The sequence below is a fragment of the Brachyhypopomus gauderio genome, chromosome 10 (assembly GCF_052324685.1).
Source record: "Brachyhypopomus gauderio isolate BG-103 chromosome 10, BGAUD_0.2, whole genome shotgun sequence".
NCBI lineage: Eukaryota > Metazoa > Chordata > Actinopteri > Gymnotiformes > Hypopomidae > Brachyhypopomus > Brachyhypopomus gauderio.
The window spans coordinates 13,451,023-13,475,736 of NC_135220.1; the positions used below are offsets into that span (position 1 = coordinate 13,451,023).

The 24,714-nt window shown below is 42.2% G+C and overlaps 2 protein-coding genes and 1 long non-coding RNA gene across 4 annotated transcripts in view; 2 read left to right on the plus strand and 1 right to left on the minus strand.

The window, feature by feature from the left end:
- Positions 1 to 265: 265 nt before the first annotated feature.
- On the minus strand, positions 266 to 2,914 carry LOC143525558 (uncharacterized). The gene is made up of 3 exons (XR_013133699.1): positions 2,587 to 2,914; positions 1,829 to 1,973; positions 266 to 699 (listed from the first exon to the last, which is right to left on the minus strand). It is a non-coding gene; the product is annotated as an uncharacterized LOC143525558 (long non-coding RNA).
- Positions 2,594 to 10,233, plus strand: sptlc1 (serine palmitoyltransferase, long chain base subunit 1). The gene is made up of 15 exons (XM_077019636.1): positions 2,594 to 2,738; positions 3,868 to 3,975; positions 4,142 to 4,236; positions 4,427 to 4,520; positions 4,961 to 5,033; positions 5,144 to 5,276; positions 5,603 to 5,732; positions 5,983 to 6,072; positions 6,275 to 6,382; positions 6,589 to 6,684; positions 7,068 to 7,164; positions 7,808 to 7,862; positions 8,411 to 8,528; positions 8,841 to 8,914; positions 9,110 to 10,233. Exons 1-15 carry the CDS (start codon positions 2,685 to 2,687, stop codon positions 9,228 to 9,230), a joined length of 1,446 nt encoding a protein of 481 aa, XP_076875751.1. The 5' UTR covers positions 2,594 to 2,684; the 3' UTR covers positions 9,231 to 10,233.
- Positions 10,234 to 10,420: 187 nt separating this feature from the next.
- The window catches only part of ror2 (receptor tyrosine kinase-like orphan receptor 2), a 57,430-nt gene continuing 43,136 nt past the window's right edge, over positions 10,421 to 24,714 (plus strand). The window contains exon 1 of one of the 2 annotated variants that reach the window (XM_077019638.1): positions 10,421 to 10,839. In XM_077019638.1, coding sequence (XP_076875753.1) covers positions 10,746 to 10,839 — 94 coding nt within the window. In that variant the 5' untranslated portion in view covers positions 10,421 to 10,745. The remainder of the gene's footprint in view (positions 10,840 to 24,714) is intronic. The other variant, XM_077019639.1, reaches the window with a different exon arrangement.

Below are 24,714 nucleotides of genomic sequence, written 5' to 3' on the forward strand. Positions count from 1 at the left end.
CAAGCCAGAAAGTTAGAATATGAAGGCAGAGCAAAGCATTTGAAAGTGATTTGCATTTACATTTAGACCTTTGATTCAGGAGGGTTAAAATGTCCTGTAGTGTGCTGTTTGTGCTGATTCTAATAGACGCTGGTGGTGCAATTGCAGTTCTGTGATTGGAGTGTGAGGCATGCCGGTGAAATCCAGCTGTAGTCGGGGAACGGGTGGGCTGTGTGAATAATCCCCCCCCCCCCCCCCCCCCCCAAAGGCCCTTCTGTGCCTACGTTAACAGGCTGGTGCACCCAGGTTGGGTAATTAACACATGACACACTGACCCAGCAAAACGGCACCAAGGCACTACAAAAACAGTGCGGTCACACCCACACTAACATCATTAAGGGAGAAATTAGTTGGAAGATAAGGACAGCAGACCCTGGTTGAGTAAAAATGTGCAAACCTGGCAAAAAAGAGCAGGAAGACAAACACTGAAGGTTTCATTTCGGCTTGGGACGTGCCAACGTGAGCGGAGCAGACGGGCGTGATCGGGACTGCTGTGTTCTGCAGTGTTGGATCTGCGGGGAACCCTCAACCTTCATGAAGCACTTGATCATTTACGTGTCGCAAGCCACAAGCTGGAGCTCGCTGCTGTTGCTAGGCAACCTGCCAGCCAGCAAATCAGGAGCTTTCACCGATGACGTCTTCCTGGATGATGAGTAGTTCCTGAATGAGAAGAAAGTACACGGTGTTCAGATTCACTTTTTATATGTGAACAGATCTGTTCGTGCAAAAAAATCTTAATTTAGCAACAAAGTAAATGATTCTTGGCATGTCTAGATCTTTTTGTAAATTAAGACTTGTATTAAAGGAAGTAGCACAGAGCATAAGTATTGTTTACTAATTGGATTTAATATCTCTGTAGACAAAGTGCATAATTACTTTTGTTGACTATTTTAGTACAACCACATGTAGACATTAAAATGTCTATAATGCTATAAGTGTATAATGCTCTTTGAAGCTGCATACGTATGTTCCCTGTGTGTGAGTACACAAATACAAAATATAAAATATGGAATAATTTTGCCTTGGAACCGAGACCTACTTCATCACAGTCTTACAACTGCCCTGGGAGAGACATTCAGCACAATGTCCCACATATAAGATGTGAACAGATGAAAACATACCAAAAGGTATATTGGTAAAAAAGTAAGATGGTAATGTATGTAATATAACTGCAGAAACCTTGCTAATAGTTTTATTGTTTAATACGTTGGATTTTATTTTGATATTTGTGGATCTGGTAATTTACTAAATTGATTCTCTCATACCTTTGCTAGGTGAAACATTTGTTCTTTATCTGCAGCATATTACCACAAACAGAAATGCTGTAATGATGCTTTACATGTTCAGTGAGTAATGCGGTTCATCATTAAGAAAATTGTGATAATGTTTTCAGCCACACCCAATAATCTTGACTGGATCTGTGTTGCCTTTGTTGTGTAAGCACGGATTTCAACTGTGAAACCACATCTGTGCAGTCATTGTATGTTCTAAGAGGACACGCCCATTCTGGCAATGTTGACATCGGTATGCCTAATTAAGACTAATTATTCAGAACATGTCTCTATCTGGCTATAGAATATGCATAATTTAATAGCCGCTTAAACACTAAGACAGGATAATCCATTGGCACCAGCTTACTACGTACTTGTGAATAATATACCTATAAACAGTGAGATCTAAAGTTATATATAAGATGGAGAAATATGGACCTCGCCATCACATGAAGCAAGAAATGAACTTCTGTACTCATCCCCATGTAAGAAAGAAAGAAAGGGAAGAGTAGACCTACCTTAATCACAAACATCGTGTAAAACGGAGCTATTCCGCAGCATTTTTGATTATTGCCTTCATAATAGTCTTTTTAATGCAGGTAATCCTTTGTACATTCTCTCCCCTTACTTTTGTTCATATGCAGGAATGCTAGATACCGCCCTCTGGTGGACAAAAGCACATATAGCTCTTTATATACTTAGAACTGAACTCATACATGACATAACCAGTGTTCATGATTACTGGTAAAGAAAAAAAGACCAGAAAAAAAACAGTATTACCGCAATGCAAATATACTTTACTCCAGGATGATGTGCTAACGGCTCAGAAGGCTGAAACACATATTCAGTAAACCAAATCCCCGATGCCCCACCCAGGATAACACCTGGTAGGCTTAAGCCAAAATCTTGGGATAGTCACCAAAAACTATTTAGGATATATATATGATTTAACATTCTGTAACCTAAACTACGTGAAATTTGTCAGTAGTCTATCAAGACATGATAATAGTAATATATTTCCTCATACCACAAACATAAAGTTTTAATAAAAACTATTAGAAATTGCAGTGCCCTCCATACTCTAACGGTAAAATCAAAGTGGACTTGCTTCACCAAGCAAGGGATTCAAATAATCCGAATTTCAGTCATTAGTATCAATTTTACTAATTTTACCAAACTCTAACTCAGAACCCATAAGTAAAATACAAAACATTTTGCATTCTTGTTAATTCAGAATGGTCTTATATGAGAGAGGAATGATGCAAATTCTTTATACCTTAAAATTCCAGTAATATTTCCCGCGTGAGTCCGCACGAGGGCGGCAGCGAACACTTTAGAACGTTTGTCGCTGGTCATGTGACTCCCAGCACCAAGATGGCGTCTGGACAGCAGTGGGTGTTAGTTGAGATGGTGCAAGCTTTTTACGAGGTTAGTATACGTTTTAAAGTGATGTCGTTTTCCAGATTTGTCGGTTCCAGTAAAATCCAGATAACTGTTGTCAGTTTTAATGGAATTCGTATAAGCACGCGTAACCTTCCTACAGATATACCTAGCTAGTTAGCTAAGCAGGCTAGGATGGCTAACAGTCCAGGAAGTAAACTTGGATTGCCTCATAACTGACTAACATGTCTGAGTAGTTTGTTGTCAGTTTGTTGTCAGTTTTTAATGTAAACTACCAGCCACATATCACTAACTATATTAATCTAGCTGTGTATCCAATGTACTTACATCCAGTTTACATGTAAATATTCACAAATGGTTTCATCATCAGCAGACAATTGTTTTCTATAGTTAGCTAGCTTGGGTATCTAGGGAGCTGGGTGATACTGACTAATTCTGCACGGACTTGACTGGGTTGTAGCTGTTGTGTAAGTGATATAGTGACAGTTACGGTGTTTCAGTGGGTGGAGGTGATGGTGTAATGGTGTAGTGCAGGGGGGTGGGGTGAGACTGGTCTGGGACACCAGAGCTGAATGTAGGCCTCCTGAAGTGTGTGAGTGGTTTTCAGGAACTGTTTTAAGAAACATTCTGTTGGGATGTGCTGAATTAAAAGAAAGAAAAATAAAGAAATAAGCAAACAAATAAATACAAATATGTAATGGTAATTTAGTGTAAGATGATGGTTTCATAATATCTTGTTTATAGTTGTGCCATTTTCCCATTTATCATAAAATACCTTTTAATTAAGTTTTTATAAAGATAATTTTTTTTAAGTAACTCCATTTTAGATTACCAGGCCAGACCTTGAAAATTTTCACTGTTGTGCCGTTGCATTGTTTTTTCACAGGCGTAGGTCATAATGTATTAAGTATATCGCATTGCATATCGTTTATGTGCTTGGCTTTGTATTGAATATCTATGTAATGAAGCCTCAAAATGCTGTTCTTCTCCTGAAGCACGGAGGCATTCTGAGAGCCCCAGCACCCTGTCTGGTGTTCTCTGCTCACACTTTCGGTGTGACCTGCTTACGCCACCGTCCCTCTGCTTCCTGTAAAGTTCAGAGGTCAGATTCAGATAAAGAAAATGGACAGCATCTCCTTCCTTTCTGTCATTCCAGGCACCTGCTTATCATTTGATCTTAGAAGGAATCCTCATACTGTGGATCGTCAGGCTGCTCTTCTCAAAGACATACAAGTTGCAGGAAAGGTCTGACCTCACAGAGAAGGTACGAGTTCCCTGAGGGTTCTACAGTATCCTTTACTGTGTTACCAGCTTTAGTGTCTGAATATTTTTTTTGCCTTTACTATGGCACAAGTGTAATACTAGCTTAAAATCTTCTCACTTTTCCCATATTGCATTGCTGGAACATTTTCTGTTGACTGATGTTTCAGGAAAAAGAAGAGTTAATTGAAGAGTGGCAGCCAGAGCCGTTGGTTCCCCCCGTGTCCAAACACCACCCGTCCCTTACTTATGATGTAGTCTCAGGGTAGGATAGCCTGCCCACCACTCACTTGCCTCTCCCTTATTGCACATAAGGGCATGCTGTTTTCACACTGCCAAGTGCTTAATTTTTATTTGACCAACGTGACTGCAACTCAGTTTTCTTCCAGATGGAAGTTGCGCTGTGCTTTGGTGTGTTCCTTCTTACTGCTAATGTTATCGTGTTCCCTATACAGCCCCCCGAGCCACAGAATCAACGTAAATGGAAAAGAGTGCATAAACTTTGCCTCGTTTAACTTCTTGGGCCTGCTGGACAATGAACGTGTTAAGGTTTGTACCACTGTGAACACAGTCATTAGCTTAAGTGCTCTTCCGTGCTGCTTAAGTTCAGATTGCACGGTGGTGTTCGTATACGGACATGTTTTAGTGTCTGGTGGGTGGAGTGGATGTAACAACATGGCCTTGATTTAATTTCACAGTGTCGTCTTTGCAAGCACGTTTGTCATGTGTTGTAGGGCTTTTTGTTTATCTCTGTATGTCTGATTTTATCAAGGGTCCCCTTGATCATTGGCAATCTGTATAGTTTTTTTCTGACTGATGTGCAGTATTCCAAAAGTGAAATAAAGTGTCGGAGTTCAATAATCTTCCCAAAAATGGGAAATTCACTAATTCCTAGTGTGAGTAGCTGGATTTAGCATATTTACATGTTCATTATCAACGTGCTCCTGTACCCCTTCAGTAGCATTATCACTGAATTATTTCTGTTGCAGGAAAAGGCCCTGGCATCTCTCAAGAAGTATGGTGTGGGTACCTGTGGCCCAAGAGGCTTCTATGGGACCTTTGGTAAGTGGTGGCACTGTCAGGTGGAAAAAAGCACATGCTATGCAATATATCTGGAATCAGATTTCCAATTAGAATTTCTCTGTAAATGATTTTGGTAATCCTTTTTTTAGATGTCCATCTGGAGTTAGAAGTACGCTTAGCTAATTTCATGAAGACGGAGGAGGCCATTATCTACTCCTATGGCTTTGCCACCATCGCCAGCGCCATTCCTGCGTACTCCAAGAGAGGCGACATTATCTTTGTGTAAGTGCTTGTGAATAGTGCATCTGTTAACATCCAGAGGACTTGAAGGCCCCACGTTTTTCTGTGTTTTCTTTGTTGTGTATGGCATCGCATATGGGGGGGTAGGGGGTGTTTCTCTCGACTGACTTGCACTGACCTGTGACACCCCAGTGACGCTGACCTGTGACACCCCAGTGACGCTGACCTGTGACACCCCAGTGACGCTGACCTGTGACACCCCAGTGACGCGCTGACCTGTGACACCCCAGTGACGCGCTGACCTATGACCCTTCAGATGTCCAGTGTGTGGATGGGGGGAGTTTTGATCTCTGTGGTCGTTTCTCCAGAGATGAGGCAGCATGCTTCTCCATCCAAAAAGGCCTGCAGGCCTCTCGCAGCATGATCAAGTACTTCAAGCACAACGACATGGAGGACCTGGAGAGACTGCTGAAGGAACAGGAGCTGGAGGACCAGAAGGTGAGGAGGAGGAGCCAGGGGAGGAGCCAATGGAGGAGCCAGGGGAGGAGCCAAGGGCCCGTGTGCCTCACACAGCAGGGGCCCCGTGTGCATCGCACACTCCAGACAAAAGGATCTAGAAAAGGATTCAGTGGAGAACTGGCGCTTCGCAATCAGAAGACTAATAGATTTTTTTTTCCCAGTGTACAAATAGTTATTTGTTTGATTCTGCGTTTGTGTGTGCACATTTTTTTGTTTGTTTTTTCACAAGAATCCACGGAAGGCCCGAGTCACCAGAAGATTCATTGTTGTAGAGGGGCTGTACATCAACACTTCAGATCTCTGCCCTCTCCCAGAGCTGGTGAGAGAAAGAATGTGATCCCTAAGTAGGGTTAAGCTCTTCTTCCCCAGATAATTAGAGTTGACCTGGGGGGGGATCTGTGGCTTTCACCAGATGTGTAATCATTCTTTAAGCACGAGAATGTGCGTTATTGTTGTGTGCTTAACCAACAGTTTCCAGTGCCTAGTGGGTCATGTGTTGCTGCGTGTGTCTTCGTTCACAGGTCAAACTGAAGTACAAGTATAAAGTGCGGATCTTTCTGGAGGAGAGTATGTCATTCGGCGTCCTGGGAGAGCATGGGCGAGGAGTCACGGAGCACTTCGGAGTCAATGTGAGTCACGCTGCCTCCCTCACTCTCCTGCCCCTCCTTCTACTACCCCCAGATACCCCCTACCATAGGGTACGTAAGACCGCAGGGGGCAGTTAATATTCAACATATGAAACACTAATGGCACGCAGGGGTGGGTGGTTGTTCGAGGCAGGCGTGGTAGTATCGGGCTATTGAAAGTGTTTCTTGAATTGTGATTTACATTTTAGATCGAGGACATTGACCTTATCAGTGCTAACATGGAGAACGCAGTGGCGTCTATAGGTGGATTCTGCTGTGGACGATCATTTGTTATTGATCATCAGGTATTCGTTCTGCCATGACTCTTACTATAGCACATATTTGGTACCCTACGAAAATGTTTAAATAAAGTTGTGTTTGGTATGAAAGAAATTTATTTAAAAATTTTAAAGATATCTGTGCTTGAATGGAAATCACTGTTAGATCTGTTCCGCCCTAAATGGGATGGAATCCATCCAAGTATGCATTCAGTGTGCAAATGTGGTCCAGATCACAATGGCTGTTAGACATACTCATTTAAACAATTTCAATTGGAATTATTGCTTGAGTTTATTATTCATAATATTGAAGTACTGTTTAGTGGTAAGTAAATCTGTTAGTGTGTGTGTGTGTGTGTGTGTGTGTGTGTGTGTGTGTGTGTGTGTGTGTGTGTGCGTGTGCATGCTAGCGTCTGTCTGGACAGGGCTACTGTTTCTCCGCCTCTCTCCCTCCCATGTTGGCGTCTGCTGCTATCGAAGCTCTCAACATCATGGAGGAGGATCCAGGTGTGTAAGACCTCCGTGGCTGACGGGGTACTCAAGACTTTGAAATGCAGAATAAAACCAGGAAGGGAGGAAGAGGAGGCTAATAAAACACTTTAGAAAAAATAATAAAGTGCAGCCTCACAACTGAATTGGCAAGGAGAAAGAGAGAGCGAGCGCGTGAGAGAGAAAGCGAGAGAGATTCTCCTGATCTAGACCATATGCAAAGGCCTATATGAAAGCTGGGCAAAGTTTTACACTTAGCCCTTGACAAAAAAGAGGGAGTTGAGGGAGGGGCTAACAGACCCCAGACCCTCCCCCTGCTCAGAAACACACGTAGGCCACTCCCCATCCTCCCATCCATTCTCAACCAGATTTGAAAAGATGAGCCAATCTCGTTGAGGCTGGGCTCAGTACCTAGTGAAATTAGGCCAGGTCTCCCAGGTCTTTCTGTATCTCGGGTGTGAAACTGAGCTTAATGTAGGGAAAACCGGCCACGCCTGTTTAACTTTCTCAGCAGTATTGGGCCAGAGGGGGGGCTGCCAGAGGAGGGCTACTTCAGTGAGGGCTTCAGGCTCACATTTGTCCCACTAAATGAAGCACTGCTGTGGAGGCCGGCGCTCTCCCTGCCTCTCACTCACACAGCCCTTTTCATTCTTTTATGCAGGAATTTTTAGCGTCCTGAGGGGAAAATGCCAACGTGTCCACAGAGCTTTGCAAGGGTAAGCCATCTTCTCTCCTGATGTTTTTCCCATGAAGGAGAAACACATGCCGTCCCAAAAGCTCAGACCTCGAAATGCGGAGGCATCCTGTTACTTCACATCCTCTGGTATGAAGTGATGCAGCTCATGAAAGCAACAGGCTGGTATTGTTGGAAGGAGTTTGCAGTCTGGATCAATCTTGACAAACAAAGTGAGATTCCTGCATGTCAGTTGTGCCAGTGAAGAGCTTGTCTGAAGCGTGAGAGCTTCATCTCTGGGTTTGGCCCTCATTCTTGCTCCAATTCTCATAGTTGTAGATCAGTATCCCTGTAACTTCATTACATTTTAATTAAAATGAAAAACAACTGTGTAGTTTCGTTTAAATTAAACGAAAAACAGGTTCATGATTCATATGGCTGTACATGCTGTGTGATCTTGATAAAGGAGTACTTGACTACAATAGTCAAATGGGCTTTGGGCTGATGTGTGTTTCTGTTAGAATGCTCTCATGTGGAGCCCTGATCTTTTTGAGAAGCTGAGATTCTCTTCTTGTGGGTGGTGTGTTGCAGCGTTCCAGGTCTGAAGGTGGTAGGAGAACCTTTCGCCCCCGCGTTCCATCTTCAGCTGGAGCAGAGCACAGGATCCCGAGAGAGTGACATCAGGACGCTGCGTGACATCATTGACTACGTAAGACCTGGGCCCATATGACACGTCACGACCACACGTCACGACCACACGTCACGCTTTTGCACAAACGCAGCCGCTCCTGATAGATTAGTGGTGAGGACACTAAAGACCTGCACCTCTGGTACCAGGACTGGGCAGAACCGCTGTAGTAGTGTAGCAGAAACTCTGCCGTTGGAAGACGCCATGTCTGTCATGTGCACCACAGAGGCACACTGAGATACTAACACCACCCCTCACCCTCAAAGTTATAATAAGTTTGATTTGATAGCATTCGCTAATTTATGATTCGTTGCCTTGTTTCTTCTGTTGCAGTGTTTGGAAAGACAAATAGCTCTCACTCAGGCTCGTTACCTTGACAAGGAGGAACGGTTTCTTCCCCCACCAAGGTGACCTTAGTTTATTAATATTCTATATCGTTTTATTCAGTTAAAAAGATTAGCTACTTCATTATTATTTAGGCCTGGCTGAAGATGAGTGTTTACATGTTTTGATGTTTGTTTGTTTGTTTCTGTTTTGGTCATGTTCTTTTTGCTCATGTCTGACCATAATCATTTTGTTCCGCATGAAATCGGCATCCCCAGCATCAGAGTAGTGGTGACCGTCGAGCAGACCGAGGAGGACGTTGAGAAACTGGCATCATGCATACGAGAGGCAACTACCTCTATACGTCAGCACTGCCAGCTTGGTGATGGACACTGTTAGCAACAGGCAGCCATTCAATCGTTGGCTCTTCCTACAGTCTGAGACTTTAGGAGCAGATGTTTTTTTTGTTTTTACTGTTGATTGAAAGAAAGGGGCACTCCTGACTGGTGGTGTACGTGACTGATGGATCCATCACTGAGGTGGGGATCTTACCCAGGCAAGATTCAGCACATCCTGCATTAATATCGTTGCTGCATCCGCTTGCGTTTCACTGCAGATGTTAATTCTAAAATGCTGAGTCTCAGTTTCACATTGAAATGAACATATTTTTCTTGTTTTAGGTTCACTTCACCAGACCTATTTATATTCCAGCCAATGCCTTGAATAATGGTCACAGTGTTTGACTAAACTATAATAAACACTAAAAACATTTTTATATATAAAGTTGCTTTTTTATAGACTTAATGTTTTTTTTGTTACTGTAACCCAGCTGTTACTGAAGCTTGACACCACCATACTCGCGAATATAAAAATATCTTCAAAGTACTGTGGATTACTATAGAGTTATGATGCTTCATTTTCATAGAAAAATGTCAAAACATTTCACCATTGTTGTTTTTCTTCTATCTTCAGTTGTTGTTTTTTTTTTTGTTTTTTTTACTTTTAACCAGAGGATTTTTAGATGAACATATCTAGTCCAATAAGGGTTCTCAGCTGTGATGAGACCATAGCCAGTTATAATGGGAAATAAAGCCAGATGATAAATGTCACATATGTGCACACATCACGCACAACTACATGTATGTTAATTGGGAACCAGGAAGGAGGGGAGGGGCTATCTATCTATTTATTTATTTTCCATATGTTGCAGAAATCCATCAGCTTGATTGCATGACTGTTTTCTTTTGTAACAATGATAACTTTTGTAACTCATCTATCCAAAGATCTTGTCTGTTTCATGTCTGAATTATCTCTATCTGTTTGAATCGTCAGATGATTGTTCTGTTTTAAACTGCTGCTGCTGTATGGGGTTTTCTTTAACAAAATACACTGTGTGAATAAATGTGGAATTCTGCAAATTTATTTCGAACAGAAAAAAACGATATATGTGACTAACTTATTTCAACAAAGTCATGTAATTGCAAGTTTTGCCAAGGGGTTTGTCCGTTCGTCTTTGTATATACATGTCGTGGCCTGTAGGTGGCGCATTGAATTCAGCGTGTCAAACTCCCGTTTCCTCTGGGATTGATCATCCCACGTCATGAGTTGCTGGAGTTGATCTCCGCTCACTTTTCAGAAGAACTCTGGAACTCTGAGGACCACAAAAGGTCGACGATCATCTTTAGATTGTGCGTAATGAAACGGGCCATTATTTTGGAAACCAACCACCAAAAACAAAAATTTAATTCACTGCATACCTGAGATTTATACAAGAGTTTGTTTTCTGAGACTTTTAAGCCACGTTAGAGGTGCTCTACCTCGCCGCCCAGAGACGCCCAGTACCTGCGCTGCGTGTCGGATGCCCCGTGTCTAGTTTATACCTCATAAAGCTGGGCCAGTTTATTCCGAGAAAGGATGCATATATCAAGGATTACTTTTCACATTTTGATTCATCCCGTGCAAGCACTTATTCTGGCGATTTCGGTTCTGGCAACTTTGAGGAACACAGGTAAGTTTTGGAATTTCGTCAAATAAACACTGCAACTAATTATAAAGTAGATCAGAGTTGAACGGTAATGCATTACCAAAGGTCTCGCAGCCACAATTCGCAGGGTATTCAAAGGATACGGATCATATCGACCGTATCCTCTCCTTTACATTGCCATCTGTAGTGTGTAGAATTTGTCATGTCCAAGGAGAAAGTGTACTGTTATATTAATTTGGCATAATTCTGTACCTAATCTTGTCCCCCAGGCTGTGCGTAATTGGGTTGCGCGCTTGACCACAGGTTACAGTTTGTGCCTGCGTGACACTATATGTACATTAACAGCCATAATGATTAAAATCCGTATTTTTGAAATTGAGAATAGATTTACATTTTTATTTAGCAGCCACATAAAGAAAGTAAAGATTCTGCTTAATCAGATGCACGTTTGAATCTCTTGCCTTTGTTGGGTTTGTTAATTCATTGACCTCCCCGCGGGGGGTGATAGATGTCCAGATGTCCTGTTTGGAGCTCGCGCTCTTCGGCCTCGCCGTTTGGTATGAAGTTAAGGGGGTTGGGGCACAGATTAACGCAGAGCCCTTTTATCATAGTCCAATTCAAAGAAGCTTTATTAGCATGACTGTAATTAACAATATTGCCAAAGCATTACAATAGATCACAATCTCATCCGGTGTCAGAGATCGTCGTGCAACTGAAAGTGTTGGCACGGTTGAAATAAACGACCTGGTTGCAGTATGCATGTAGCGCTCGGCTTCCAAACATGATTTAATATTGATGCACAAGTCAGTGAGTTGTAACTTTGAGCAATACACATTAACTTAGTAACTTTATAGATATTACAATTGCACGACTTCTAAATATAGTCCTATTTGGTTTATCTAGGAAAAAAGCGTGAATATTTCACCCTTCAATGGGCGACTGCGATATCATCGCTTCTAGTTAAAGGCCCGTGGGGGGTCCGTTTGTGGCGAACCGCAGGAGTTCCGTCTCTGATGACCACCAGTCACACCAGCTAGAAAGGTGTAGGGATGTTCAGCACGACCATTGTCATGGTAATTGATTCACTTGCTAATAACAGTTCTTGAACCCACAGGCAATTGTGTCAGTGCCAAACAAAGGAAGACTTTTGTTTGAAAGGAGGGCTGTATTTGTCAAATGTGCATGTTTAATTTCTGTTTCATTCGCATTCAGACCTCCCCTCTTTAGCTGAGTGCATTTTTTATTTCATAGTTTTGGGTCAGTCTGTTTCGATTGACTCATTTCTTTCATGATTTAGTGAGTTTATGCTGATCAGCAGAGGTGGCCAGTGACCTAAACACTGGAAATAAAGACTTGCTTGCTTGTAGTCAGACATCCTGTCCAGGAGTTTGTTTCTCACAGTGCACAACCATGACATTCCAATTTCCCACCATGCAGAACTCTAATTCAGCAAGGCAAATTTGAACAATAACAGCTAGTCAGGGTGATTGATGTCGAGTTTCCCTCTGTGTACTTGCTTGAGCCACACTTCTGCAGGGGTCTTCTCTAACGCAATGATGAAATTAGCTGAGGGGTTTTAGTAACGGATCCGCTGTTGGAAAGAAGCACATCTGGAGGGGTATTTACAATGCGTGTGAACCCTCCCCCATTTAACCGGGGCAGAAAAACGGGTTATGCCTGGCCCAAGGTAAGGCCAACAAAGAGGCCACTTTGCCCTGATTTATGAAGCAGTAAGTGGTCGCAGGGTCTTTGGAATGACTGAACAAAGAAGAAAAGTCCAGCTTGCCCCTTCTTTTTTTTTAACGACGCTTGCCTGACCCCCCTGAACCCCCCCACCCCCCTCCCCAGCGCTCCTGCTGAGCTGTAACTGAAACAGGCAAAGAGGAACCTGGATGTGGCATGTGGCTGAAGACCTAGTCAGAGTTCACCCTGTTAATTCAGTGTTAACTGGAACAGGGGAAGGGAACCTTCAAAGTATCTTGTGCCCTGTAGCTTTGCTACGGGGTTTGCAGCTGAAAGCCATGTATAGCCTTTGGATACTCCAGTTTAGAAGTGGCCTCATCAGTAACTGTTCCAGAGTCCAGAGTTCAAATTGGCTTTCGTTTAAAATTGCCACGAGAGCCCCTAAAAGTGAAATGAATAGTGCAAGATGGGGGTTAAATGCACCTTTTCATTTCTGTTCAACTTAATCACAAGCTGGTGACAAACATGTAACTGCATCAAAATCAATGTTAGACAGCTGTACAAAAGATCACACTTGGAGCTGTGGGATGAAGTGTGTGTGCGTGCGTGTGTGTGCGTGTGTGTGTGCATGTGCGTGTGTGTGCATGTGCGTGTGTGTGTGTGTGCGTGTGTGTGTGTGTGTTGCGTTGGTACTAGGGTCCCCTCACGTTCTCTGTGGACATGTGAAAGTGATGAAAGGCATCTTTTGATTTTCAGCCAGAAGGCTACAGAAGACTGCAGTTAAGAGAACTGTGGTCAGTTGTTGTGTATGAAATTGATATATGTTTTTCTAACGTTATTAAGCTGTGGAGTCGCCATTTCAGAGGATCCCTAATCAAAACAAGGCCACATTGAGAACTTGCTTCACTTATTTATGTGTTTTTCGCCTATGTGTTAGGGCTAGCTGAAGGTGACTAACTCCAAAAACCCAGGCTGGCAAATCCCTTCACGACGGAACTATTCAGCATAGGAGTGAGATCTCCACAGTACAGGATTAGATAATCTACCACATGGGGAGAGTGCTGAAAGCACCCATAATGGAGAGAGCAGGCCAGGGACCAAACATCAGGAGAGTTGATCTCAGGCCACTTTGTTGCCAAGGTGAAGAAGGTTGCCACGGTTGCATTATTTTGCCGTTAGTCCTTCCATGCTTAGAAGTACAAAAAGTTTTATACTGGTGTCTGTTTTTTTATTTGTGGGAGAAAGGGTTTTGATGGTGATTAATAAGCTAAGACATCTCTTTTTTATGTTGGAGGGGGGGGCAGCCTGAAAAACCATGCAGAGGATTTAGAAGTGCTTTTCTGGAACTTTTTAGCAAAGCTTGACTCTCCACCAAGGTCTTGTCCTCCCCTTTCACTCTGCAGTTTTCTAAAACTATACACATTTGTGTCCGTCACTAGTGTTTACGATGTCTCGTGTTTTATGTCAGCTGTGTATTTAACAGAGTGACTGACGTGTGGGATGTCGTGTGCCAAGCGTGTCCGTGTTTTCTCGTCATTCTCTTTTTTTCCGACATGGTCTGTAGCTGGATGACTTAGGTCTGTGGAATTTCAGCTGTATCTGGCTCTTACGATTTCCTCTGACAGTTTAAGGACCTCAATTCATCCTGCCTCCATGTTAAAACCTATGAAGTGACGTTTTTCCAAGGGCCACCCAGTGCTAGCCCAAAACACTAAAGTTACAGAACAGAGTGGAGCCAGGGATAAACCTGAATGAACAGGCCACATATTTTATTATGTTTCATTCTCTTATTCGAGACCTTCACCATAAACCTTCACTTTATGCCATAAACCATAAACCTTCACTCTTTCACAAGCACTTCTAATCAGCCCAAAAGGCATTTACACTGTTAGGACACGCGCTCTCACTGTCGTACGTGAAAATCATCCAGACCGGCGTTAAATCATGTGGGATAAGATAGTAACACGTCAAGCTTGCCCGCTGTATTCTTTACTTGTTCTTGTGGGACATGTCTATGGGAGTGAATCGGCGCCTAGCTACCTAAAATGCACTTAAACCTCCCTACCGAGCAACCCGATAGCACTAGAGAGATCTCTGGTTCTCAAGGAAGGAGCTGCAAGGTTATCGTGCTTTTAATCTGACAACAGCAGAAATGGCTCACATCAATTCTGCTACAATAACCCACCGACATGGCACATGACAATAATACATCAATACGAGCCTGATTTTTCTTTCTTTGCTGCAACTTCATGCACCAACAATGACACATCATTAGCTTCTCTAAGGCATGGTTCCTCAAGGCTTTGTGGAATACTAATGACGTTTAATCCATATTGAAACACAGCAATCAAAACAACATTAGATGGAGTTTCCATCAGCAGCTCCAGGAGACTAACCGTCGGTGCCTGGATTGACTGTAGAGCTGACACAGTAGTTTTTGGACACAAAGTCCCATCAGCAGTTGAGCATGTTCAGCACACATCTATCCTTAGTAGAGGACTATTAATGTGGTTGCCTTCTGTTGGAAAACTGGATCCCGTCTCTGTCCCTGGTGCCACACCAATGTGAAGGTAATTCTCATGTATTCTGAATGATTTTCCAATTCTTTATTCGTAATGTTGCTCAAGACACTGCAAGATAAAACATTTTAATGGGATGCTGATGCTTATTGTTGAGGGCTTTAAATGTGTTGTCAACAGAGATCGATTGCCTTGGGGATTTCAATATAAGCCCCACTTAAACCTGCGTCTCGTCCTCCTGCATTTAAAGATGTTTCACGGTGCACTGTGCATTTGTAAATTTATTCTTCTCGGTGTGGGCCGGAGTGCAGTAATGGAGCTCAGATTTGCTCATTTGTGGTTGAAAATGGAAACTCGAGTTGAATCCAGTGTAATTTATAATGATTACAATTGCAATACATCAGAAAGAAATCTCACATTTACTTTCAAACTCGAGCATCATGTTTTGGCTTCAGTTTCTCTGTTAATGATGGTGAAATATTTGGCACATTGCCCTTCAAGCTTCAAATGCAGTAACTTCACTCTATAAATGCTGCAGGCTGGCTTTCTGGCATACGCTATAAACAATATTTTAGGGTTTGGCTTTTGGTAGAATCAGCTTGGGGCCTGAAAAGCAGGAACTGTATGTTTACCTGGGTCAGATGTGTTTGTCCTGCATTTCACCATGGCTTAAAGAACTAAATTACAAAAGTACTTGAAGTGCTTAAAGTCTAATAGTAGATGTCCTGCTGGGCAAAAGACCCCCAAAACTAGTTGTGCATGTCCATAAATACCTCAAGAACTGTTCTGTCAAGGAAACGACCAATTATTTAGCTGATGTATTTCAGGCTCTTTATAAAAAGTTGTTTTTAATCTGGTGCCTTGTAAGATGTTAATCAAAAGCAATGTGGGTGTGACATCATGGGAATTGGTATGTGTATCTGTGTGTATGCGTGTGTCTGTGTGTTCACTGTATTAATTGTGTTCACTGTATTAGATGTGTTCATTATGTTAGGTGTGTGTGTGTGTGTGTGTGTGTGTGTGTGTGTGTGTGTGTGTGTGTGTGTGTGTGTGTGTGTGTGTGTGTGTGTGTGTGTGTGTGTGTGTGTGAGTTGTGTTTGGGGTGGGTGAGAGAGAGAGAATGAATGTTAGTAATCTTTCCAAGGGAAGTCAAGTGATATTTAATGTTATTCTCAGAGGGTGGTTCATGGGTGTAACTTGGAAATGGTGATAAAAGGAAGAATCAAGAATAGGCTAGACTTCAAAAACATTTGTCAAGGAACAAATGTCCACTTGAATTGTGCTGTTAAACACATGAAAGAGAATCTGAGGAGAATGATAAGTGACTGGAGATATTCTTTATGAGGGGCTTTTTGGCTGAAGCTTGTTGGTTAATAATTGTAGGAATATGAGAACAGGTGTTGTTGTTCATTCAGATGCTCTCATGAATTGCAGCTTCCTGGACCCTTGAGGTTTTCTTTCAAGACATATCAGGTATGAAATTGATTAGAAAGATGTGCAGTGATGATGAATCAGCTTATATGTTCGTTACAGTTGATTAAACTTTATCTCTAAAGCATTTGTATACGAGGGATAATGGAGAAATTACTGCCGTAACTAAAAAATCTCCCCACCCCCTCTGAATCTTGTGATAACTTCACATTTTCTGATAAATCAGAATTGTAGTGACTGGCTCTTGGAACTGATTCACACCTCTCTCACGCATGAGAGTTCAGGAAACCTCCTGTCTTCTTGCTCCCAGCGCTCAGATAAATATGTGTAAAACCCCCCCACATTAATTCATCAAGGGCTGTAAAGTGCGTTTGCGTGCTCCGGCTGGCGGAAGGGCCAAGGATTATGGAAGTCAGCCAAAGACGGCTGCGTCGCCCACGGCACTTCTACCCATCACATATCTGTCCACGCCAAGCCGAGGAATCACTCCTCACTCCACCCCCAGGTGTTCGCTTCAGCGTGCTGGCATTCCACAAGCTGGTAACGCCACCCGGTGCAGCACCTGTGAGGACGGCTGAGGCGAGACACTGGGGATGTCGGCGAGCGGCAAAGAAAGTTCTGGAACTTCTGCAGGAGAGTGGAACGTGCTCAAAATGGCCTCCGTTTACGTGTAGCACTGACAGAAGAGGCTGAAATATTTTTTGTTTAACTTTCGTGGTTGTGGTGTTGGGCAATGGGACAGATATGGTTTGTTACTAGTGAACTTATAGTGAACTCTTTAAATGCCGTTGTGATGTCTCGGTATATTGTTGATGGCCTCAAATGTAGTCATACTTTATTCGTTTGCGAATAAGGATGAAAAAATAATGTTTGGGAATAGTTTTGTCTGTGATGTATGGTTATTTGAAATTTGTTGATATTTAAGAGATGTAGTATCTTGTCATCTTCATCTGACATTCCGATAAACTTTGAGAAATTCTTGGGAGAAACTCGGACATTCTTCTAAAGATTGACTCCATGCTGTTGCTTGCCACAACTCAAAGCAGTTTATTCCTTTAGTCTGCACATACATTTTACACAAATGTCATGACCAGAATGAACAAAACCCTTGGACACCACAGACTTTGTAAACTGGCTCATCCAAAGTATTTAAATGTCAAACTGGTTGTGATGTTAGTCACATATAGTGTACAAAACATCATGAGTAAGCAATGTACAGAACATCATGAGTAAGCAATGTACAGTGCATTGTGAATCTTACTGTCTGATTTGTAAATATTTTAATGAAAGAAATCTAAATAATATAAAACATTTTCTATGTGACACAATGATGTTTTCTCTACCGACACTCAAACAGTAACGTGCCGCCATTTTCCTCATTTACTAGAACTCACCAGGACTGACTGTTCCCACTTTACGCACATGGACTTTTACATCCATTTTCGATTTTCCACATGTGGCACGTAGATGTTTGGAGGTGCAGTTGATCTGTTTTGTTCTCTAACAAGCCATTAGGCAAGACTCTGGTTTCTGGTCTTCATTTAGCCTGTAAACAAAGGCTGGACATTGTCTTATGTTGGAGGGCGCATACTTCCGCATGCGTGTAGCGCCATTAAAAGCCAGCAGCTTTGTTTTACGTGGTTATGCCCCCCCCCCCCCCCCCCACACACACACACACACACACACCCCTCCCTCCACCCTGAGCCTGAAGGTTCCTTTCTACTTCCTCTTTAAGTTAATTAGAACAAATGGGTATGAATCCAAACACATGCATGTGTGCCTCTCATCCTTTGGATGGTGACAGGATAAGCTGAAAGTTATTTTTTCTCCTCCAGTTTAAAATCTTGTCACACTTTTACATTTCTAGTGAAAACTCTTCAAAATACACCAAAATGTTCTCTTGAGTCATTTTTTTAAGCCAGAAATTGTGTGAACGACAGAAGTTTAATAAGCTCTGAGACTAAGTCTCCTGTTTCTAGCACACAGATGCTTTGCTAATCAGTTTCATGATGGAGGCCAGAGAAAGAATGTAAAGGAGAAATCAGAGCTAGCCATTTAGTGTACAAAACTGAAACTACATACCATCTTTATCACACCATCTTTATCATTCATTTCAAACCAAGAATAATTTTGCAGTACTATTTTGTGTAATAATTTTTGTTGTATATATTACTAATTAAAAAAAACAGAGACCTAGTTCTGTTAGTACTAGTTAGTACTGCATTTTACTGTATATAATGTTGGTGTTATGCAGTGGGGTTCCTATAGTACACGGACTGCCTTGTAAGTCCTGTTCTTTATTTAAAAGATGGACACTGTTGTTTTAACCCAGCCATTGGGATGAAATTACCTTCAGTAAACCACCTTGACGATGAGGGCTGTGCCCATTGCTGGTTGGAGATAACATCTGGGGCTTGCATTTGGTGCAAATGCCAATAGAATGAACACAACTGATAAGATCTCCCAGCAGATGAAATGGCTCAGGCATACTGGTACTATAGAAACAGTAATGGATTTGATGGTGGCTCTGTTACATGGTCAGCATGTCCATATAATAATAGGCAAAAAAAAAAAAAGACTTGGAAAAAAAACTACTGGCATGCTGGCTTAGTCTTGATGCTGTGGTATTGTTTTAATGGTATACTCTTGCAACCTTCAGCAAAATTAGTGTCATGTATATAAACCACAAAATTACCAGTTTGGGGAAGATGTCAGTTACGTCCCCTGTGTAACACACTTGCTTTGAAAACAGTAGTGATTATTTAAGGATTTGTGCAAATGTTTTTACTTATTTGAAGGAATAAATCACCGAGTGCTCATTAAATGGAAGAATCTCCTGGGTGGCGTCTGCTGTTAATTGCTCTGCATCATGTGTGTTTTCAACTCTGTTGTCTTTCACTCTGTTGTCTCTCACTCTGTTGTCTCTCACTCTGTTGAACACACCTTTATCTCTTCAGCATCTTCCTCGTGTCTTCATCTGTTCTTCTTTCTTCTGCTTCTTCTTAAGCATGAAGTATTTAAACGAAGCATTGACATCAGGGCACGACTCTTTGAAATGCGCATACACATGCAGAGACACACACACACACACACACACACACACACACACACACACACACACACACACACATCCTCTTATACCTACATGCATACACTTTTTTGCATCTTTTTATAATTACCTGCCAGGTTCCCAGAACAGAACTTTCTGCTTTTGCCCATTGATGAGTTAGAAGTGGCTTCTTCTGTTTCCCAGATGATGAGCCTTATAATCCAACTGTTCCAGTTCTCAGATATCAGAAGACGCCTCACAGCACACGTTCTATAGGAGAGCGCCTGCCTTGGCCCATTCAGAGCAGCCTTATGATGAGGTCTACAAAAACCATGTTTCACCAATAGCTTTAACAGAACTGGTAACTGCAAGCATTTTACCCATTTTATTCCAAGTTTTCTAACACAAGCTGTTGTAGTAGTATTTTGTGTTAACAGTTAATCCCATGTTTGCATTGTCCTTTGTGAATCTGTAATACAAACAATTGACAGAAGCCTTTTCTATGGGCTTTCGTGTGTGTTTGTTTAGTATAGTCAGTGTTTGATCCCATAATCTCTAGGATTTAAAATGCTGAAAAGCAAGCAAATGTCAAAGGTATTTGGAGGCATGGCTTCAAGACGTTTGAAGTGGGGGGGAGGGGGGCATTATAGTTTTGAATGTGTAGTACAATTTTATGGTTTTTTACATGTAGTAGTGTTGTGGTGTTATGGTTTTGAATGTGTAGTTGTGTAGTACAGTGTTGTGGTTTTGTATGTGTAGTACAGTGTTCTTGTACCAGGCTTCCCTCCTGGCATGTTTCTCCTCCATTCCACTCCGGTCATTGTACTTTATTTTGTCCACTTATACCTTTCACCTGTTCATGTAAGCATGCTTCCTGCCTGTGTTCCTCTGTGTCCATCGCTGGTCCCTCCTGCTGACGTCCTCTCCATCAATCATCTGCTCATATTTTCTGTGCATGCTTCTAGTCTCCTTTCTGTCTGGTCCTTGTTCACTTGTTTTATTTACCCTTATCTGTGCTCTTTCTCCTGCATTAGCCTTGATTCTCTTTTCTCGATTGCCCTTATGAAGCCTATTTGTCTTTTTATATGCTGCAGGATCCTCAGGTTTGTTTCTTTTCATATCGTAGATTTCTCTGTTTAGTTTTGTGTTAGTTTCATGTGTGTTTTGTCATTTTTTTCCACCAAGTTCTGTCTCTGCTGCTTCTTCTGTTAATAAATCAGTGTCTGACTACGTTTTCATCAGCCCATTACAATTACATTACAGTCGTTACAGTTTGGAACAATGTTCTTCCAGTTATCAGCCTGACATTTTCATATATATTCTTAAATCTGATTTCTTATTTTAGCAGACTTGACCACTTCTACATTACGTAACGCACCTTTCACGACCACCCTGGACCACTAATCACTGACCAGGAGGGCTTTTGCATTTTGCTGATGTGCCTGAATTATTATTTGACCCCATTCACCTCATTCAGCAGACTTCAAGAGGCTCGCAGTCAGCACTGAATCCTTTGTCTTGTGTTGCCTGGTTCCTTTTTGTTGGGGAGAGAGATGGTGACTCAGTCAAGCAAATTACAGGCCTGCACTAGAGTCGACGTGTGGCCTGGCCGCTCTGCTGCTGTTCTGTAAAGCCATTAGCACGATGTGAGGACTGAGTAAGACCTTAAGCAGCCTGCACCTTTGAACTCTTCTCTCCCCCATCAGCGTCGATCTGACCGGCTCCAACTTGATTTGGCGTTCGCTGTGGCCACGCTTGTGTTCCTCATCCACAATACCAAACCACCTATATACCAAACGTCCTTGAGGGGAGTGGTGGTGGTTGGGGGGGGTGGGGGGGGGTGCCTGACTCTCAGTAGGCTGTATGATGACTAGGCCTTTACTACTTGGTCTTAGTAGAGAGCACGTGTTATGTGCGGTAAGCAGAGCGCCCCCTTCAGGTCAGACCCTATGATAATGCTCCATTTGCTCACACTATATTGACTTGTCTTCTGCTAGAGTGTTAACTCTAAACAAGCCGTCTTTGTGTTGGAGCTCCCACTGATGACCTTCTCACACCCCCACGTGTCTCACACCATTCTGTTTACCTTACTTTCACTCTTTTGGCCACCCCATGGGCTCCTTTGTAGTGTGTTTATGTTTTCAAAAATAGCACACTTTGATATGATTTGTGCTGCCTGCCAAAACAACCCGGTCACACTTCTCTACAAAAACAGAATAGTCAAAATCTTCAGACTTGGTGTATGTTTAAAGTCATTTATTCAATTTGCACGCAATAAATCCTAAAATCATGATCTCTACTGTCACCATTGTGGTTACTGAAGCAGGTTTTTGGAATGCATAATGGATCATTGTAAAATTCAGTAAATATTTTAATCTGTACAATATATAATCAAATTTTATGTAGCGTTTATGTCGTTTTGTCATCACCACCCCCTTCAGTATTTTACTATTTTTGTGCTCTGCTCTCTCTTTGATGTTAATGTCCAAAGACCTTTTCATCCACGTGCGAGTCATGTCTATGTGCAGCTTTAGCGTGGGGGTCTACATGCAGCCATCCAAGTTGGTGCTTGATCCTCGCTGGACTGAGACGCAGAGACCCCTGCCAACGGGGATACGTCAGCACGCTGGGGTTTGCCTGAAGGAATCCCTTTGTGCTGTGATCTGTGGGACAGTGGCACTGACAAAAAAGCCCCATTACCAGCACCTCCAAACAGATTGTTCCTCAATGTGTCTCCGTGCAGTCAGAGATACTTGATCCCCCGCTATTGTATCCACCAAGTGGCTCCTCAATGCTTCAGTCACCTCCCTCTTTCCCTCCAAGGGCATTTGTCCTGCTCACATTCGCTTTACTCAATGGCGTATGTTCCCACAATGCCCTACCTAGTCTTGTGGAGAAGCCTTTATCCTGTGTGTGTTAGATGTTCTACTGTAATCTAACTTCGAGGAGTATGTTCCTGCTTGGTATTCTAGTACACTTGCTGTTTTGGGTTGGTATTGTAAGCAAACCACAGCAGATGCTTGTTGAGTTTGTAATGAACACCTTGAAACGTTGTTTCCCTGGTAACAGAGCTGCTTCTTGCATCTGAATGCCAGGTTAGTTCCAACTCTGGTGCTCTGTCTCATTAAGAAAATTGATACCCAAAGCAACTCGCGTTCAAGCTATAAAAATGTTATATTACTGAAGGTCTGTGTCAACAGAGTTAGACACAAGCGTTATTCACCTAAGCTTTTGAGAACTAACGCAAGAATGAAATTATGGCAAAATGTAATGTTTTGCTGGATTTAAAAATATGTAAAGGGTGCATGGCTGTTAATAATAGTCACGGACAGAAAGGTTTGTTGCTGCATGTCTGGACCTGCGGTGTTGAGGCTTTGGTGAATAATGGTGGGGATGGACAAGTATCATGGAGATTTAGTGAAGTCTAAAATGCCCTTCCACCGATGGCAGGACTGGGTCCCTGTGACCCTCGCTGATGGCCAGACTGGGTGGAAACTCTGTTCACATTATCAGTACCAGTAGTGTGTCAGCCAGACCCACAGTTCTCTTGTCTGGTGGAAGAGCACTACTGGACATCTGGACTTCATTACCAACAGAACAATGGTCTGAATGGTTATTATATATTGATAGAAAAAATACAAAGAGCATTTGGAATCTAAATAAAATCGTTAATTGAACACATTTGCCAAATATGAGCCAAACACTTGGCACATTTGCCAGTGTAAATTCTTGGCAGCCACGCTAACTGAATGACACGCACAGTGTTTCTCCCGACTTCACTCTTTGGCTTAAGGGTTTAAATGTTATTTTAAACAAGCCGTCCTGATGGGTTAGGTGTCCTCGTAATCCTGATGGTAAAAATCTGAGAGTGCTTGGCAGAGAGTAGCGTTTGTTCACCTCGTAAGTGAAGGCTCAGTTGTGAAGTGAAATGAAAGCCTGTTTGCCTGGACCTGCACTGCTGCCTGTTGATTTGGTGTGTTTGAGTGCCATGACAGGGATGGGCCCCATCTGGTAGAACTGCTCAGTGCCTTGGTCAAAATTATAGGTTCATTTTGACTTCATAGGTTTAATCCATACATTGTCTGGGAATGAGTTTGCACTGCAATTTGGCGTTTAGGATTGAACAGTTATCCACAACTTTGTTAACTTTTAAGTTTGTTCATAGTTCATTTTAACAAATGTTCAAACAAATGTATTTATTTATTAGCATGGTTGCTACATTACACATTCAAGCATTTTTACAAACAGCTTCATGTGTGATTTTTGTTCTGTACTCATTTTGGCCAAAACCATTTTGGCTTTGTGATATTTTTGTCTCAAGTATCATGGGCCGTTTTCTCCTTTAGTGACATCATGTTATCAAGAGTCACAGAAACATGAAATTCAGTGTCAAATGTGAAATGGTGCACAAAGGTGCATAAAAGGTTCAGGTTCATGTCAGTCAGACCTGAATGACTAAACGTTTTACGTGCTAGAGGGAACATGGTTTTCCAATTAAGCGCTGAGCAGTACCAGAGCCTTTAACCCTGATGTCAGAGCCATTCCTAACATCTCTGTTGTTCGTCCAGGTTTAGTACTCCCAGGATGTTAATGTTGGAAATGTATCTTCATGCTGCATGTGTCTTGGCAATTCATAAATCTAAAGAAATGATTCAAACACTTCATGAAACCATCAAATTCTTGGTTTTGGGAAAAGCAGAGCTGAACTCTTGTTTGATTTGAACCCCCCCCCCCACCCCCACCCAATGAATGTTCCTGGAACCATTTAATGGTAATTTTATAACTTCTTTATTTCATCCTGACTCTTTATGGTAAGGCCTTTGAACCAACATAACAGATGCATCAAGTTTCATTTACTATGTAAACTCATTTTGCCCATTTATGTTAAGAAGACTTAACTAGTAGTTTACGTGTTAGCTTCTAGACAGTTGCACAAAAGGTTTAAATGCTGTCCCAACAATATATCAAAAGCATTTGTGTGTTCTTTGGGGCCAGATACAAATATGCTAGCCTTTAAAATACACACAACAGGGTTTCTCTGTCTGGTTTGTTACTTGTGAGAGACTCACCTGAGGGGCTTGGCCTGCTTTAACTACCCCTAGGACAGCCAGAACACCCCCAGTAACTTTCTGTGGTTTATTTAGAATAGAATTTTTAATGTCTGAATGCTAGAATTTGTTTTAAAACTAAAATCAACACAGGTGATCTGATTAATCA

What these genes read in the sequence shown, in the direction of transcription:
- sptlc1 (XM_077019636.1), top strand. Translation starts at nt 2,685, where the DNA reads ATGGCGTCTGGACAGCAGTGGGTGTTAGTTGAGATGGTGCAAGCTTTT. An exon ending in TGGACAATGAACGTGTTAAG is followed by an intron (nt 4,521 to 4,960) that starts GTTTGTACCACT and finishes TTTCTGTTGCAG; the next exon opens with GAAAAGGCCCTGGCATCTCT. An exon ending in AGAGGCGACATTATCTTTGT is followed by an intron (nt 5,277 to 5,602) that starts GTAAGTGCTTGT and finishes TCGTTTCTCCAG; the next exon opens with AGATGAGGCAGCATGCTTCT.